Below are 15959 nucleotides of genomic sequence, written 5' to 3'. Positions count from 1 at the left end.
GGGTAGGGAAGTATCTTGGGACCCAGACTGGTCAGCATAGACTGGCTCTGCCACCCCTTCTCCAGACGGCCCTATCATATCACCCTTTCTCGGAGTCTCGATAGTCTGGCTTTCAACCCCTGCTCTCTTTCCGGGTGAAGGGAAGTTCTGAAAGCCCTAGGCTGAAGACAGAGGTTGGACCAGAGACCACGGCTGGGGGAAATGTGGGATGCCACCGGTTTCTAAGGACGAAGTTCCAGGCAAGGCCAGTAAACAACCTAGTCTTTTATTTGCCCAAGGCCAGCTGTTGCAGGCACTGAGGCCCCAAGACTTCCAGAAGGGATGGAGGGAGAAGGGGTGAACCATCCTGCCTACCAGGTGCTGCCTGCCCCCATCCTGCTTCCTGCCGGAGGAGAGAGAGGAGATCAAGTGTACATTTGTGCCATCAAGTATCTCCCCGGTTTTCAGATACTATAAAAATTCAGTTGTTGTTGAGGAGGAAACTGAGGCACATTGACCCCCTCAAGCCTCTATCTGCCAGTCCAAGGTTTAGCCGACACCCTCCTTCTCTCCCCCCTCAGCAGAATGAGCTGCATGCTGGCAGCCTTTTGCCGGGAGGAGTGTCTCAGGAGCCCATCTGGTGGCCTGTGTGGGGGGAGGCCAGCCAGGGTCAAGCACTGTGGGTGGGGGAGCAGGAGGAAGGGTGAGGCTGGAAGAGCAGCTGCTGTGGGGGGGGCAGCACTGAATAGGGGACCCCAGCTGGGGCTCCACAATGATACCAGTGGGGGACAGGCAGAGCCCTCTGCTGTCCAGATGGGGAAACTGAGGCGGAGACCCCTCCAATCTTTGAGAAGGGAGGGGCCTGCCATCAGCTATTCAGGTTCATTCATCTTCCCCCAGGAAGACACCACAGCCCAGGAGCTGGAGTGCCTCGTCAGCGGCCACTCAATGTTTAGACTGAGACACAGGAGTAGAGAGCTGCCGGGTCACCTGGCCGCACAGACCCCTCCACTCCTGACAAACTGAGGGGCACCCTCCCCCACCTCAGCTGCTGGGAGAGGGAGTGCCGGGCTCGGGCGCCTGCCCGCCTGCCTGCCTTCCCCTGCTCACGTGCCTGAGCAAGGCTCATTTTTAGCACCTGGCCTCTTTTCCCTGCCTGGAGGGAGCTCAGGGGACAGAGTAGGGAAGAAAGCAGCCAAGGGAGACAGGGAGATCTGGAAGCAGGGCCCAAGGGGATGTCTGATTGTTCTGTTCTCCCCACCCCAAGGGGGCCCAGGCACAGAGAAGGGCCCTTAGCCGCCGTGCAGCGTGGATATGAAGAGGATGCTGTCCTGGTCCTGAAGCTGGTAGTCCAGCTCACCCTGGTCCAGAAGAGAAATAAGAAGACCGTCAAGGGCACTTTTCCAGTTTCTCCCCAGGTGTTGAGAGGGAAAGAGGGGGAGCCTGGCTGCTCTGGGAGAAAAAGATAGGATCTACCAGGAAAAAACGGGTACCCTATACATTAACTACTAGCAAATCTCCAGGGTGGAGGACAGCTCATCACTTCCCCCAGCTACCCATTCCTTCCTCACTTGGGGTGGGAGACTCAAGCAGCCTCAGTCTGGAGGCCAGATTGGGACAGAGGATTATGCAGCCACCCTATTTGTGTCTCATGAGAGGCCCAAGGCTTTCCTACCAAAGCAGTGAGGGGAGTGGTTGAGGGAGGGCTGTCCCCCGAGGTACTGACCAGCAGTTCCCAGTCGGCATCGTTAATCAGCACCAGAATCCCTGGCCGCCTGTGGGAAAGATGGTGGTGAGTAGCAGGGCGTGAAGGGCGGGAGCTGGCTGGGACAGGGGCAGAGGCTTAGACATTTGGGCCGCAGGAGTGTGGTGGGAGCCTTTTCTCTTGAGGGTCCCCATTAAAGCTCTCCCAGGGAGTGGAGGCGACAGGAAAGTCTGAGGGCCAGATGCAACACAGGTGCAAATTCCACTGCCACCTCCCAGACCTTGGGCAGGTCATTTTGTTGCCCTGAGCATCAGTTTCTTCATCTGAAAACAGGGTAAATCACAGTGCCTTCCTCACGAGCTCTGCGGGAGGATGAAGTGGGATGATGCGTGTGAGGTGCTTGCTTGCCAGGGTCTAGCATGGGAACCACTGGTAGCAGCCTATCTTTCCAGGGGTCTAACCTCACTGTCCTAGGCCTCCTGCATGCGCGTCCTGGAGAGGAGGCTACCTTGGCTTTTCTGAATCAGGGAAACCTGCTAGTGGCCCCGAGCCCCTGCAGGCCTGAGAGCAGTCCTGCCTGGAGTAAGGCAGGGTAGGCCAATATTTGGACAGGTACCTTAGCCTGGTTCCTGCTGGCAATGACCCAAAGAGCATTGCTGTCCTTGGGGGTGACCTCCACGACTGTTGGACCATGACCTGAGCCACAGGCTGGATGGCAGCCCTAGCCCCCAGGGCCTGCTGGTGAACCTCTGCTTCGAGGCAGATGAACAAGTCCCACAAATGCCCTGGCCACTTCTGTGACATATCAGGCTGGCCTTGTTGTAGGAGTATAGTGACTTCATGGCACATGGAATCTGGATCTTTTCCTAGGAGGCTAAGCTGGGCCTGGGACAGATACAGAAGCTTTGGGCTGGGCTAGGGGTGTCCCCAGTGAGCATGAATGTGCATGTGTGTGCACACGCATGCAGTGACTCCCTGTAATCCTAGACCTGCGCTGTCCAGCCTGGTATCTATGAGCCACATTTAAATTTAAATTCCATTTAAGTAACACTGAACACTTAGTTCCTCAGTCACACTAGCCACATTTCAAGGGTTCAATATCCTCATGTGCCTAGCAGCTACCGTACTGGACAGCACAGAGAGAGAACATTTCTATCATCACAGAAAGTTCCATGGGAGAACACTGTCCTAGGTTGTCAAGTGATGAGAGAGACCTTGGGTAGCATCTTTTCCTCAGTAATGTCTGTATGGAGAAAGTAGCTGAGGCCCAAAGAAGTGAAGTAACTTGCCCAAGGTTCCACAGCAAGTTTGTGGCAAGCAGAAGGTGGAATCTCAGTTTTTTGATAAATTTACCAGTCTCCTGACCCAGGTTTTGAAAAAAGTCCCCAACAGTCCAATGTGGTAACAAGAAAACTGAAAATAAACTTCAACAGAGCTGGACAGAGGCAGCCTTTTCCTTGGAGGGCAAAGAGGAGGATAAAGGGAAAACAGGACCCAGAGAAGGCTTGAGTGTTTGAACCAAGGACAGGGGCTCAAACCTCCTTCCCTTCACCTGCCCTCCTCAGGGAAGGGAGAAAGGGACTCACACGCTGTCTCCCTGGATGAACAACTCCGGCCGCTCTTTTAGCAAGTTCTTCTTGATCCAGACAAGGAGGTTCCGGATGTCCCCTGGAGAAGAAGGCACAAAACAAACTAATGTCACATCCTAATGATTCCTGGCCCTCAGGGCCTTGCCTGGACCAGGAGGAAGTGAATATGGGGCTGAGAGGGCCTCTTTTGGACCAGGCTGTCATGGCCCCTGAACTAGTGGATTCCCAAGGTGAGGAAATGGACCTGGAGAGGTTTTCAGAGAAAAGTGGCATCTGGCACTGCTGAAAACTTGAAGAAGAGGCAATGGGGATGCAAGGCAGACAGCAAGAGGAATGGTCACGTCCGAAAGGGTTGACCCCCACCCACTAGCCCTTGAAGATGGTCTGACACCGCCATGGGCAGGCTTCTGGGAGAGCCCCTCCACCTTTAGCTCCCCAGCCAGTCCCACATGGGAAGCATTCGGCTTTGCTCTTGGAAGGTCTGCATATATTTCCCTTTGTCAGGGAAGAAAAACAATTGCTGCGCCGATAACATCATTTAATTTCCTCTGACAGGAGGAGAGAAGGATCCTTCACCAGCCGGAGACGCTGACAAATCACTGCCCCTCTACTCCCCCTTCACAAAGCCCTCCAGGCCAGGGGCGGCCACCCTGAAGAGGCAAGAGGTTCAGGGTCGAAAGGGCCTCTCCTGCTCAGCTGGACACTGCGATCTGCCTCTGTGGTTCTGGGACAGCCACCAAGCTCGGTACATCATCTGGAGGCTCAGAGCCACCTGTCTCCCAGGCCTTCTCTCCTTTTCTGGGAGCCAGGTCCCAGGCCACAGCACACTGAAACCTGGCTCTATCATCTCCTCGAAGGCTATGGCTCTCAACGATCTACGGCTCAAACAGAGCATCCCTGAGGCTGCAGGAGTAGCCTTCTCAGAGACTAGCTGAGATGATAGCTAGTCTCTGAGAAGCCAGCAGAGGGCTGGAGGTTAGCCATCCCCATCCTGAGTCAACGTCTCAGAGGGGTCTCTGTCCTAGGTCCGTGCCTGAGACAAAGCTCAGGGACTAAGCTGGAGAAGGGCCCAAGCAGTGCCTTGGTTTCCCTGACTGGAGGTGGACTCCTGGCACGCAGGCGAGGGAAAGGCTGCCAATTAAGGAGAGGCCCAGCGCGTGTCACACACAGCACCAGCCTTGGGCAGGGTTTTAAGGCACTCAGGCAGGCTGCACCCTGGATGGACTGGTTCACTCTGCTCTGTGCCAGCTTCCCTGGATTGTACGCCAGTAGAGCACAGGGCCATGGGCAAAGTGTCCACGGACTGAGACTGCGCCTTTCAGTTTTAATTCCTATTTTTAAACAAAGCAGATGGGAGCCTTCATGGTCCCTGGAGCGGGCAGGGGACAGGGAGTGTTGCCTCCAACTAGCTGCAGTCCATTTAGACTCCTGGCTGGGTTCCTCCCAGAGGCCTGGATTTCAGAGGTTTCCCCTTGGCCTCCATCTTGGCACTGTCTGGTGGGCCGCCAGGCCATACATCTTGTGGCCGCTCGATAGAGCCACCGGGGTCTGATGCATCCATCAACCAGCCCCGGCAGGCGGGGTTGTGCCTGTGTGCGCAGAGGCACTGAGGGACTGGGCAGTGCCTGGCCTGAGGGTCACCAGCTGCACCTCCACAGCCCCCACTGGCCTATTCAGAACCAGGACCCAGTTGGGTGGCAGCCCTGGCTCCCTCCGAGAGGGGATTTCTGCTCCACTCTGTAGGCTGGGGGTGGTGGGGAGGACTACTGGTCATGTCGGGGTCATCCAAGTGATGGCACCATCGTGGAGGCCCCAAGGGGTGGGCCTGGGGGGAGTCTGCTGTGGGTGCTGGCTCATTTATCATGATGCTTCTCTTTGCTGAGGTCATTCCCTCCCTCCTCTGCGCCCCCCAGGCCTGCCCACATTCTTGATAGCCTGTTACCATGGTGAGGCCACCGCATCACCACCCGTATTGTTCCCCCATGCCTGGATTTGGGGGTGGGGAGAGGTGGAACTCCCGACTCCCTTTGCAGCCTGCAAGGGCCACTCCGCCTAGCCTCAAACACACCCCCAGGGACATCATGCTAGGCTTGCCGAGGCCCAGACAATATGCAAATAGACTCCAAGCCAGATGGTCGGCTTCCAAAGGCGCCCAGGGGAGGAGGAAGGGTTAAGCAGAGTCAGGGGCTGGTGGCTCGGGGATGGCTCTGGGGAATCTCACTTGCACCTTCCCCCTCTGTGTCCTCCTGCCTTCCCATTGCTACCGATGGTGGCTTCCCTCATGGGATCCCATGCAATCACTCACAAGACAAATATTTACTGAGCAGCTACTACGTGCCAGGTGCCAGGGAGATGGCGGAGAGCAAGGCGGACACAGAGCCTACCCTCATAGAGCTAAGAGGCCAGCAGGGGAGACAGACATTACTTAATTAGTCGTGACAAACGCCCTCTCCTTTGTGTGGGATCAGGAAGGGCTCCCCTGAGGATATTAACACTGAAGCTGAGGCCTGAAGGATGAGAAGCGTGGGATGCGGGAGTGTGCCAGACAGAAGGAAGGACATATGGAAAGACCTGAGGCAGGTTGGAGTTGGCAGGTTGAAGGTAATAGAACAGAGAAGGCCAGAAGATCAGCCTGAGACAAGGCCAGAGAGGTAGCCAGGGCTGGACTATGGGGGGCATGTGTGGGCCTTGAGAAGGGGCTGCTTGGGAAGAGACCTCTCCCTCCTTGGGAGCCCCAGGGGTTTTTCCTGAGTGTGAGCCCCAGCATGCAGCAGGGAATCTCTCACACAAAACGCCCCTGAGACGCACACGGACAACTGTGGGCGGAGCGGGGGAGGAGGACTGGTTAAGAATGGGACTCCGCCCTGGGTCTGAGTTCGACTCCATCACTTCCTAGTTATGTGACATTGGGTAAGGAATTCTCTTGAGCTTCCTTCTTTGTCAAATGGGAACTGTAAGAATGCCTCATAGTGCTGTTGTGGGGCTCAAATAAGATGGTCCACATAAAGCTCTTGGCACTGTGCCTGGCATGGCGATGCTGCAATTCTTCTACGAGCCGGAGGAAGAACCTGTACCCTTTAATCTCTCTTGCTGCCCTGAGCTTCCACGTGCTCTGCCCAGGGGCCTGGCACTTCGACGACATGCTTAGGAAGCTCTGGAGGGTGCGGTACAGTGAACTATTGAACAGACACTGCTGGGACTGGCTGGGGTTTTCTGTGGGATCCACTAACTTTCTATCAGACCTGGAGAGGGAATGAGAGAATGGGGGCATTGGGAGAGTGGCGAGGGGGCCCCAAACACCGGCCTTCCCTCCACTTTAGATTTTCAAACTCCTAAGATGCTCCCTGGACAACCCAGGTGAAAGGAATCTCTCTGAGGGCAGGCAGCCCAGGGCAGGGAGATGAGCACCCCAATGTAAGGTTTCCAGTGCAGGAAGCCTTGGGACCTGGCCTGCCTACTGGGGGAAGAGCAAGTGATGGGAGCTACTGCTCCCATGGCAGAGGGGTTAAGAGTTCGGGTTCTGGAGGCGGAAGGCCCTGGGCCATGCACTAGATGGCCCTGGGTAGGATGTCACTTGACCTAAGTCTCAGGGTTATCCTCTAACAAATGGGGATAATAATCCAAACTCCTAATGCCAGCAGCAGGCCCAGCAGTGTCAAACAGACCAGACAAATGCACATTTGCCCGCAGTGACTCAGGATTGCTTATCCTGTGGGCTGCCAGAACCTTCTCCTAAAGGCTGCTGGGAAAGGGGCACCACATATGCCCCTCTTAGCACCTACAAAGGCTCCCAGCAGAATCCTGTGCCCCAGTGGATTTGTCCTTGTCTGCGGACAACAGCCACCCACTGTGGCAGGGCCCCCGCAGTGCCCTAGCTCTCTGGTCTCATCTGATATTGCATCCTGGCTGCGGTGGACCCTCATCCAGCCTCTTCTTGAGCGCCTCCGCCTCTGGGGAGAGCTTTTCTCCCAACCAGAAATCTGGCTTCCTGTCCCTCCCACCCACCGAGCCTGGCTAGTCCTGGGGACCAGGCCAACAAATGTGGCTCCACTTCCCCACACCAGGCAGACTTGGGAGAGATGGATCCCCTACGTCTTCTCTTCCACAGGTTAAGCCGCTCCTGTCCCCACCAAGTCCACGAGGCTCCAGGACAGGGCTCTTCTGGGAGCCCACCCCAGGACTTAGTTGAAAGGGGAGAAGAAAGAGCTGGGATGGGGGGAGTAAAAGACAAGAGAGGGTAGAGGGAACATCAGAGGGTCCATTTACAAGTGAATGGGGGTAAGAATGGAGCAGTTTGTGGGCTAAACTGGCCTCAGAAGGAGGTTTACAGATGTGCGTGGGGACGCTCCTCATTGTTTAATTAAGCAGAAAGTGGATCTTTTCAAAAGCAATTTTGCACAGGGACTGAGAGTGGTTGGGGGGAGAGGAGGGTGGTGGGGAGGGGATCAGCAAACAGGCCCCAGAGCAGAGAAAGGAACAGCTGGCCCCAGAGAGGCTGTGAAATGCATGCTAAGCAGTTTAAAGCGCCTGGGAGCTCCCTAGCCGCCCCTGCCTCCCGCGCCAGCCCCCCTTTAATACAATGGCAGGGCAGAGGGGCAGGGAAAGGTGAGGCAGACGAGTCTCTTCCTGGGGGCCAAAGCAGGTAATGCCCACACTGGGATGGCCGAGGTTTTGGGTTTGCTTCAGGCCACTGACCGACCATGGGCTGCGAGCCTTATGTTGAAGGGATCCTTGAGGCATAAAAGCCAGCTCTCGGTGGCCAGTGCCCAAAGCTGGTAGGTGCCTCCCAACCCTGGCCACTCAAGGCCTATTCCATGGAGGTGGTGGTTAAGACCCACCCCCTTTTCCCCTGCACACGCAACTGCTCATTGGATCAGTGCACCCTGTTTCCCAGAACCATATACTTAGATCTGGAAGCAACTTTTCCAAACTGCAGATGTCAAACAGATAACCAGCTCACTCCAGACTAAATCTAGCCCAACCTCCCATTTTACAGGTGGAAAAAAAGAGGCCTGCAGAAATAACTAATTTGCCATCACACGCTGCCAGGGCTCCTCTCTTGCGATCTCACCCACTTTGGCCTTGCCCAGCCTCTTCTCCCAAGTTGGCTGGGTTGGAAGCTCTCCCCTGGCCCAGGACCCAGGGCCCTGTTTAGTCCCCTTGTTTGTGAGCCTTGTCACAATCCATGATCTTATGGCTGCTATTTTCCCTGCTGGAGTCTCCAAGACCTGCTTGGCCAAGTGGCAGCCCCTGGGCTGGGAAGGCTGCCAGATGGCAGATCTGGGCACGGGCTTGGGGGGGAAGAGTGTTACTTTCCCAGTGGCACCAGGCCCCTGCCCTCCTGTTGGGCTCCGTGTGCCAGGGTGAGGCCTGGTAGCTGCCAACCAGCTCTGCGACTGTGATGTGACTTACACCTCTGGGCACAGAAGGGCAAAAATGGAAGCCAGAGGTAGAGATCCACAGCCAAGGGTCCAAAACTGAGCACATGGGCCATTTCCGCTTGCCTCTCCCGCCTCCTTTTCTTTATTCCAGAGCGGGGAGGATAGGCCCCCACCTGCCCCCTAAGCAGTAGACGGGGGATCCAAAACCTGGGTCTCAGCCCAGCCTCCCTGCTTGACTAACTCTGGACAGGTCACTCTCTTTCTCTCTCTCTGTGAGGTTTGGTTTCCTTGTCGATAGATAATATATACTGGGCTCATTATGAAAATTGAAATAAGTAGCTGTTGGAGGCATGAAAGAAAGTGTAAAAACTGGAAAATACACTGCACGTTTGAGATGTTATGTGATTCAGGGAACCTCTGGGATAAATGGTAATGGGTTGGGGCTTCCCTGGTGGCGCAGTGGTTGAGAGTCCGCCTGCCGATGCAGGGGACACGGGTTTGTGCCCCGGTCCGGGAAGATCCCACATGCCGCGGAGCGGCTGGGCCCGTGAGCCATGGCCGCTGAGCCTGCGCGTCCAGAGCCTGTGCTCCGCAACGGGAGAGGCCACAACAGTGAGAGGCCCGTGTACCGCACACACACATACACACACACACAAAAATGGTAATGGGTTAGTGGTACCATGCAAGGACGGCGGCGACCCTGACATCTGCTTCTGAACCCCAGCTCTGCCATTTATATAACAGTATGACCTGGGGTAAGACTTTTGACATCTCTGGGTTTGGGTTTCCACTTTTTAAAATGGGAATAATAATGATAGCTACCACCTAAGAATTTGTGACAATTATTGGTACAACCAGCTGGGGCTTTGCCTACCATGTCACACTCAGCCTGTGCCCCTTACAACACTGGCCTTCCTTCAGGTCCTTGACCACCCCAAGGCCTTCTGGCCAGGGGCTTCACAAGTGCCGTTCTCTGTACTTGGAGTGGGCCCCCTGCATCTCTACTCTCCCTCCAATTTATTAGGGTGGCTTCTTTCTGTTCCTCAGGCCTTAGCCTCAAGGTCACCTTTGTAAAGACGCCTTCCCTTACCACCCTGTTGTTTCATTCAAAGCACCCTTTTGTTCTCCTCATGCCAGTGATGACCACTTGTTCAGTTACGCGTTTGCGTGTTTACTTCTTTACTGCCTGACTCCACTTCCATTACTATGTAAGCTCCATTAGGGCAAGAACCATATCTGTTTTGCTTACGACCAAATACCCAGCAAATAGTACAGTGCCTGGCACAAAGGAGACATTCAAAAACACGCGTGCCAATTACAGGAAAGAATAAAGTACTCACTTCCATGCCTGGCACTTGGTGCCAATGAATGACTGAAAGGGGCCGGAATGATTAAACCTGGGGACTTGCATGCCAAGCAAAAGCAGGGGGAAATAAATCATAACTTGTGATGTTTTAATAACTTCCCAGATAAGTCTTTATGGCTGAATCTTTGAGAGGCTTCTGAGAGCCCCTTGGTCTCTACCAAGGCTGCATAGCCATCTGTCAAACTAAGAAACCATCGCCTTTATCATCTTGGGTCTTCCCCCACCAGGCACACAATCCCACAGTCCTGACATTTAACCCTAGCCTAATGCCCACACCCAGCTCCAGGGGGCAGTGCCCTGTCCCTTAGTGAGTGTCCCCCGGCCTCTGAATGTGGCACACAGACCCGCCCTATGCCATTGCTCTCCAACCCAAGGGAGGGTCAGAAACAGCCTTGGTAGCCAGTGAATCTGGGCAGTAACTGTCTGACTCTTGGCAGATGCACGTCCAGCCCCAGAAGACTCCTGTCAAACCTCACCTGACCATTTTCTACTGCTCACCTCCAGGAACCTCATTCCCCTGCCTCCTCATAGAACTGATTTCCTCTTCTTCCCAGAAGTATCTCAGCCCTAGGTGAGACGGGCTCTCGTCCCTGAACATTCTGCTCTTGCTAGGATCCACTGCTAGGGCTGCAGAGCACCTCCCCAGTTGCAATGTCCAGCCCCTGCCTCTAGGTTACACTGCTATTTACCCAGCTGGATCTCTGGAAATCAACTCCTCACTCCCTCCCCCTGTCTGAAGGCAGGGTCTGTCTCCCCAGTGCCTGGTACATGGTCTGCAGCATGCGAGGTGCTCAGTGCACATTCGCTAAAGAAAGGTGAACAGGTATTTGAATGAACACATGGAAAAACCCCCATCTCCCTTAGTCAACCTCCCTCCTCTAACCTCCTTTCTGGCTGGATGCTTTTCTTCTCATCGAAATCCTGTTCCCACCATGTAAGCCTGTCTGCATTGTTCCATTCTTGACGAAGGTTACCTCCTTCATGAGGACATCTCTCTGCTGCCATCCAGTGCATGGTACAGCTGGCTGACACATTCTAGCAGCCCTGAGAGATAGGGATTACTATCCCCACTTCACAGATAAGAACACTAAAGCTCAGAAAAGTGAGGTGACTGGCCTAAGGGGCTAAGGGGATTCAAACTCAAGTCTGTCCAGGGAGTTCCCTGATGGCCTAGTGGTTAGGATTCCGGGCTTTCACTGCCATGGCCTGCATTCAATCGCTGGTTGGGGAACTGAGATCCCACAAGCTGCGTGGCACGGCCAAGAAAACCCAAACCAAAACAAACTCAAGTCTGTCTGAATACAGAACCCGTGCTCGTAAGGACTACGCTAGGCCATCTCCTTCCTACAAAGCTGGCTGATTGCGGAGAGGATGCGGGGACAACTTGGTGATCTCTCCCTTCCTCCCCACTGGCCAGGGAAATTCCACCCATTCTCACTTGAACAGGGCTGAGTGACCCTGTGGAGCAGCTCCTGCCCAGTGGCCCCCAGAGAGGGGCTCAGAAAGCCCATACTCACAGGGTTCCTCCTGCCCAGGCAAGGTGACCTGATGCTTCTTCACACCGTCAAACAGGAGCTCCGCACCGCCTCTGCAAAGGAGGGCCAGAGAAAGAGCTGGGTGAGCTCCTGCAAACGCCTCAGAGACTGAAAACTGAGGAGGAGGGTGGCTCCAGAGGCCCAACAGATGCAGAGACCAAGGTTCAGGAACACCCTGGGTACCAGCGATCAAGTCTCAAATGTGGCCTCCTGATGTGGTAAAGCAGGAGAGAAACAATTTTTATTAATATTTAAGTATCCAAATTTGCAGATTCTTGTTTTTATTCCTCTGCCTTAGCACACAGGGGCAGAGCACAGGCTCTGGAGTTGTGGGCCCTGAGACGGAGACCAGGCTCTACCTGCGCCTGACGCCGAGGCCCTGGGCACATGACTTCATCTTCTGAAGCCTTAGTCTTTCCACCTGCAAAAATGCTGAGAAGCTACCATGTGGCACACTAGAGACCCTGTGTATCTAGAGGTTTCCTCTGGCTTGGCGATGCTTTGAAATTTCCCGGCCTGTGCCCCACGCCCACCCCCGCCGCTGGCCTGGTGGGCGCACCACAGTGCTGGAGGGTAAGAGACCCCACTGGGCTTAGCAATAACCCTGCCATTTGCTACAACATTCTTCCTCTCATTTCATCTTCAGGGAATCCCAGGGAAGGCGGGAGGGAGGCGGATATTATTAACTCCAACCAGTGGAGAAGCAGACTGGGGCCAGAAGTGACTTGTCCAAGGCCAGACAGGCAGTGGCTGAACTAGGATTTGAATTCTAACTGCTTTCTCGCAGAAACAACCAAGACTCCCCCAAAGGTCAGGAAGCCCCTTGAGGGCAGAGTCTGGTTCACTTCTGGGTGCCAACACCTGGCCAAGGGAAGACTGGGACAGCAGAGATGCTCAAAGCCAAGTGCAGAAGCCAGGGCTCAGGACGCAGACACTTGGGCTCTTTCAGTGCCCCACACTGCTCCTCCCCCTGGGTCTCTCCATTCCCGTCTCAGACTTCACATGGATCTTAACTGAGAAGGCCTTAACAGACTTTTGACGGATGTGATGCCTCCCACCCCACCACCCTTCCCCAATTTCAGAGAACAGAGATGTCCTGAGACAGTCCACTGGGAGGCAAAGGCAAGGCAAGCATTGTCATGGGGGAAACATGGGGCGACTGTCATCCAAACAAGGTCATGCTTTGTTGATGCAGAAATGTGGAGGGGGAGAAGAGGCCCATCTGTGGTCGCGCACAGGGCCGTTTCAGCTGCAAGCCCGCACAGAGCGTCCATTTATCCCCTTCCAAGAGCCTCGTTCTCTCCTGGGTGGGGGCTGGCACATGCAGCAGCTGGGGTGGGGGAGGGTGACAGGCAAGGGGCGACAGGAGTTGGGGGTCAGAGGAGTGGGAACTGGAAGCACGGGGATCCAGGCAAACAACTCAGATTGGCCAAACCTGGTGGTGCCAGGCTCAGAGGCCAGGGCTGTTTTTCCCCTCACAAGCGGATAAAGAACCAGTCTGGCTCAGAGAGTGACCTGTCACTGCTGGGTTCACTAGCCCTCGAGGGAGGGGTTGGCATTTTTGTTGTCAGCACATCTGGAGGGGAGGAAGGTGCATGCCCAGCCTCTAGAGTGATTCAGGGCGGCAGGAGGGGCCTGTTTTGGTCCCAGAAGAGAACCAAAGCCAGACTCTTATGTTCTACAGGATTTGCTATTCAAACGCAATTAAGGCATTACAACCTAAGATACCTGTCTTTCCTCCACTCCCCAGTTCTCGGTGGGAGGTGTCTGTTGGTACCAGTGACTGGTACAGACATTCCCAATATGGCCTTCATTTTTTCTAGTTTATCTTCATCTTTTTACCTTATATATTTTTATTTTTATTTATTTCCCCTCTACCTGCTGGCCTGGTACACAGCAGGCACTCAAGAAATATTTGATGAACGAATGAAAATGCCCATTTCCCTCACTTCTTCTCGGACCTCAATGGCATTCCCTCCCTTTGCCAATACCTCCCAGACTAAAGGAGGAAGAAAAGGGAGAAGACGGCATCTCACATCTGTACTACGTACCCTGCATCCTCTGTGACCTGAGAAAATGCTCTGTTCAGGAGGCAAGATGAGGATGGCAGAACTGGTCAAGGACAAGAGGGAGAAAGGTGGGCGAGGTCTTCTAGAGCGTCTATCAGAGCTGGTGGGGCTGAGGGGACCATATCTGCTCAGGGGAAAGAGGCAAAGGCCTAACCCAGACTCTTCAAGGACTGGGGTGGCACTGAGGGACACAAGGGAGAGAATGATGGGCAAGGCAGCTTCTTTGCAAATCTACTTAGCTTCAGAATAAAGGATGAAGGAAGTCTGCTAAGAGACGTAGGAAATGAAAGAAAGGCCGGGGCAAAAACATGCATTGAGACAGAGACCAAGAGGGAAGGAATCTGGGCTTGGCATACATATTGGGCATTCTTGCTTCCCGAGAAGCTGCAGCTCTCAGGGGACACTGGGGTGGTGGGTGAAGGGAACGCTGTCTTGCCTTGCCAGGGTTCACTACTGCTCTTGGGAGTAAGGGAGGCTGAGAGATGGTCAAACCAGAAAACGGGTGCTCAAGCTAGTCTGTAAGCTCTGGAAGGCAAAGACCATATCTTCCTCATATGAATTCCCCACTGCTGCCAGAACAGAACCTACCAAACAGAAGACATTGCTGAGGAACAAACACCATGTCTGACTCAGTGAGCATGACAGGTAAGCCGGCTGTAGATAAGCCTTAACACTGGCAATCTGCAGCTTCTCCCTCTTCAGCTCTGCTGAGGCCTGTCATGGCAGCAGGGATCCTCCTAGAACCCCCAGGCTATGGGGGGGCACAGCCGGGCAAAGGGTCAGAAAAGCAATATAGTCAGGAGGCCAGACAAACATAGTTCTAATCGGACCCGTGGGGCCAGACAATATCATCAATTAAAATGCAGTTAACATTCATGAGACTACCCCCTTGCAAGGGCCAGAAAAACGCTGAACGCTGGAGGGCATGGACAAAGTTCTATTTATCTTTGTATCCTCTGTGCCTGGCTCACCGCCTGGCACATGGTAGGCACTCAATAAATGACTGGTGAATGGGCTATGCAATGAAGGAAAAACATGAAAGAAACTGGGGGCATCCAATGGAAGGAAAAGCATTTATGGGCAGAGGTTTTAGATTCCCATCCCGGCCTTTTCCTTTCACATAAGCCTTGTCTTGTTTATCTTCGCACACAAAGACAAATCTAGTCCCAGCTTTTCCATGGGACTCTGTAAATTATATCACCCATCTCCTAGGGTCTCAGCTTCTTTGCCTTCTCTCTAACCTCTGCAGTTTCTCTCAGCTCCGAAATCAGATGAAAAACCTTCTGTTTGTAGGAGGCAGAAGACAGTGGCTTGAGGAGACTTCCTCCCTCCTCTGTGTTTCTTCAGTTATTGGTGTGTGTGCCCCAATCCTGCACTTTTCAGCCTGTGCATATACTGTACTGTCATCAGGGCTAGTCTCCTCCACTGTACTACCTCACTTAGCCCCGTACCGCCACCTGACTCAGGAGCTGCAGGAGGCACTCAGTAGATGACTGGTGAGTAGCAGGTTTCCTGAATGTACTGAAAGGGGTTCAGGTCTGTTCAACACCCCCAAATCTTGGGAAAGGGAGGAAAGGAATCTCATCTTGGCCACACACCCCACGAGAAACAAGGCTCCAAGAACCGTGTAAACAGAAATCGCTGCCAGAAGAAAGAAATCAGGGGCTGAAGGTGCTCCTTCGCGATCCGAGGAACTCAGATACCAGACACACGGGCCTGCTCCAAAACGGGGTTGGCAAAGAAGGTAGAGAGGCCGCCCGATAACCATCAAGCCTTTTGAGTCTGGCAGGGCTCAGGGTACGGACGAGTGCCCAGACCGCACCTCCACGCCCCGGCGTGCGCCTCTATTTCCGGACATACGGCCTCGTGGCCCAGGCGGACCGAACCTCTCAAGCTCTCCGAGGCGGGTGCCGTGGCTCAAGGAAGTCGCCAGGAGCCTCGGCGATTCGGTCGTGACAGACCCCAAGGCAGAGGGAGGGGAGTTCCGAGCCCGACGACTTCAATCCATCCCCACGACGCCCCAGCTCTGTGACTCACCCGAACTCCACCTGCACTGACAAGGGCGCTGCCATGTTGAGGAAGCCGAGCTCACAGGAAACTCTCTTCAACTTCCGACGCTACTGCCTCGTTTCCGGTTGCTGCGGACGGAAGAGGCGGTGCCAGTGAAACGCTGCGGCTCAGCTATTGGAGGGAGGCCTGGAGCAGGGAGCTGAGCTTGGGGGATAGTGGGCCCGGTTGAGGGCCTTTGAGTTGGTCCTTTCGTGCAGTTTAGGGGTGGGGCTCAAACAACCAGGGCGGGCAGCGACTGGCATGAGCCACAGATAAGCGGAGGAGA

General features: G+C 54.5%; 1 protein-coding gene across 1 annotated transcript; it reads right to left on the bottom strand.

Moving 5' to 3' along the window:
- Positions 1–247: 247 nt before the first annotated feature.
- Positions 248–15708, bottom strand: URM1 (ubiquitin related modifier 1). The gene is made up of 5 exons (XM_007471772.1): positions 15662–15708; positions 11538–11608; positions 3271–3352; positions 1706–1754; positions 248–1340 (listed from the first exon to the last, which is right to left on the bottom strand). The coding sequence occupies exons 1-5, from the start codon at positions 15694–15696 to the stop codon at positions 1272–1274; spliced, it is 306 nt and encodes a 101-aa protein (XP_007471834.1). The 5' UTR covers positions 15697–15708; the 3' UTR covers positions 248–1271.
- Positions 15709–15959: the final 251 nt, after the last annotated feature.

The sequence above is a fragment of the Lipotes vexillifer genome, unplaced genomic scaffold, assembly GCF_000442215.2.
Source record: "Lipotes vexillifer unplaced genomic scaffold, Lipotes_vexillifer_v1.1 scaffold98, whole genome shotgun sequence".
Taxonomy (NCBI): domain Eukaryota; kingdom Metazoa; phylum Chordata; class Mammalia; order Artiodactyla; family Lipotidae; genus Lipotes; species Lipotes vexillifer.
This window is presented reverse-complemented; position numbering and strand designations above follow the sequence as displayed.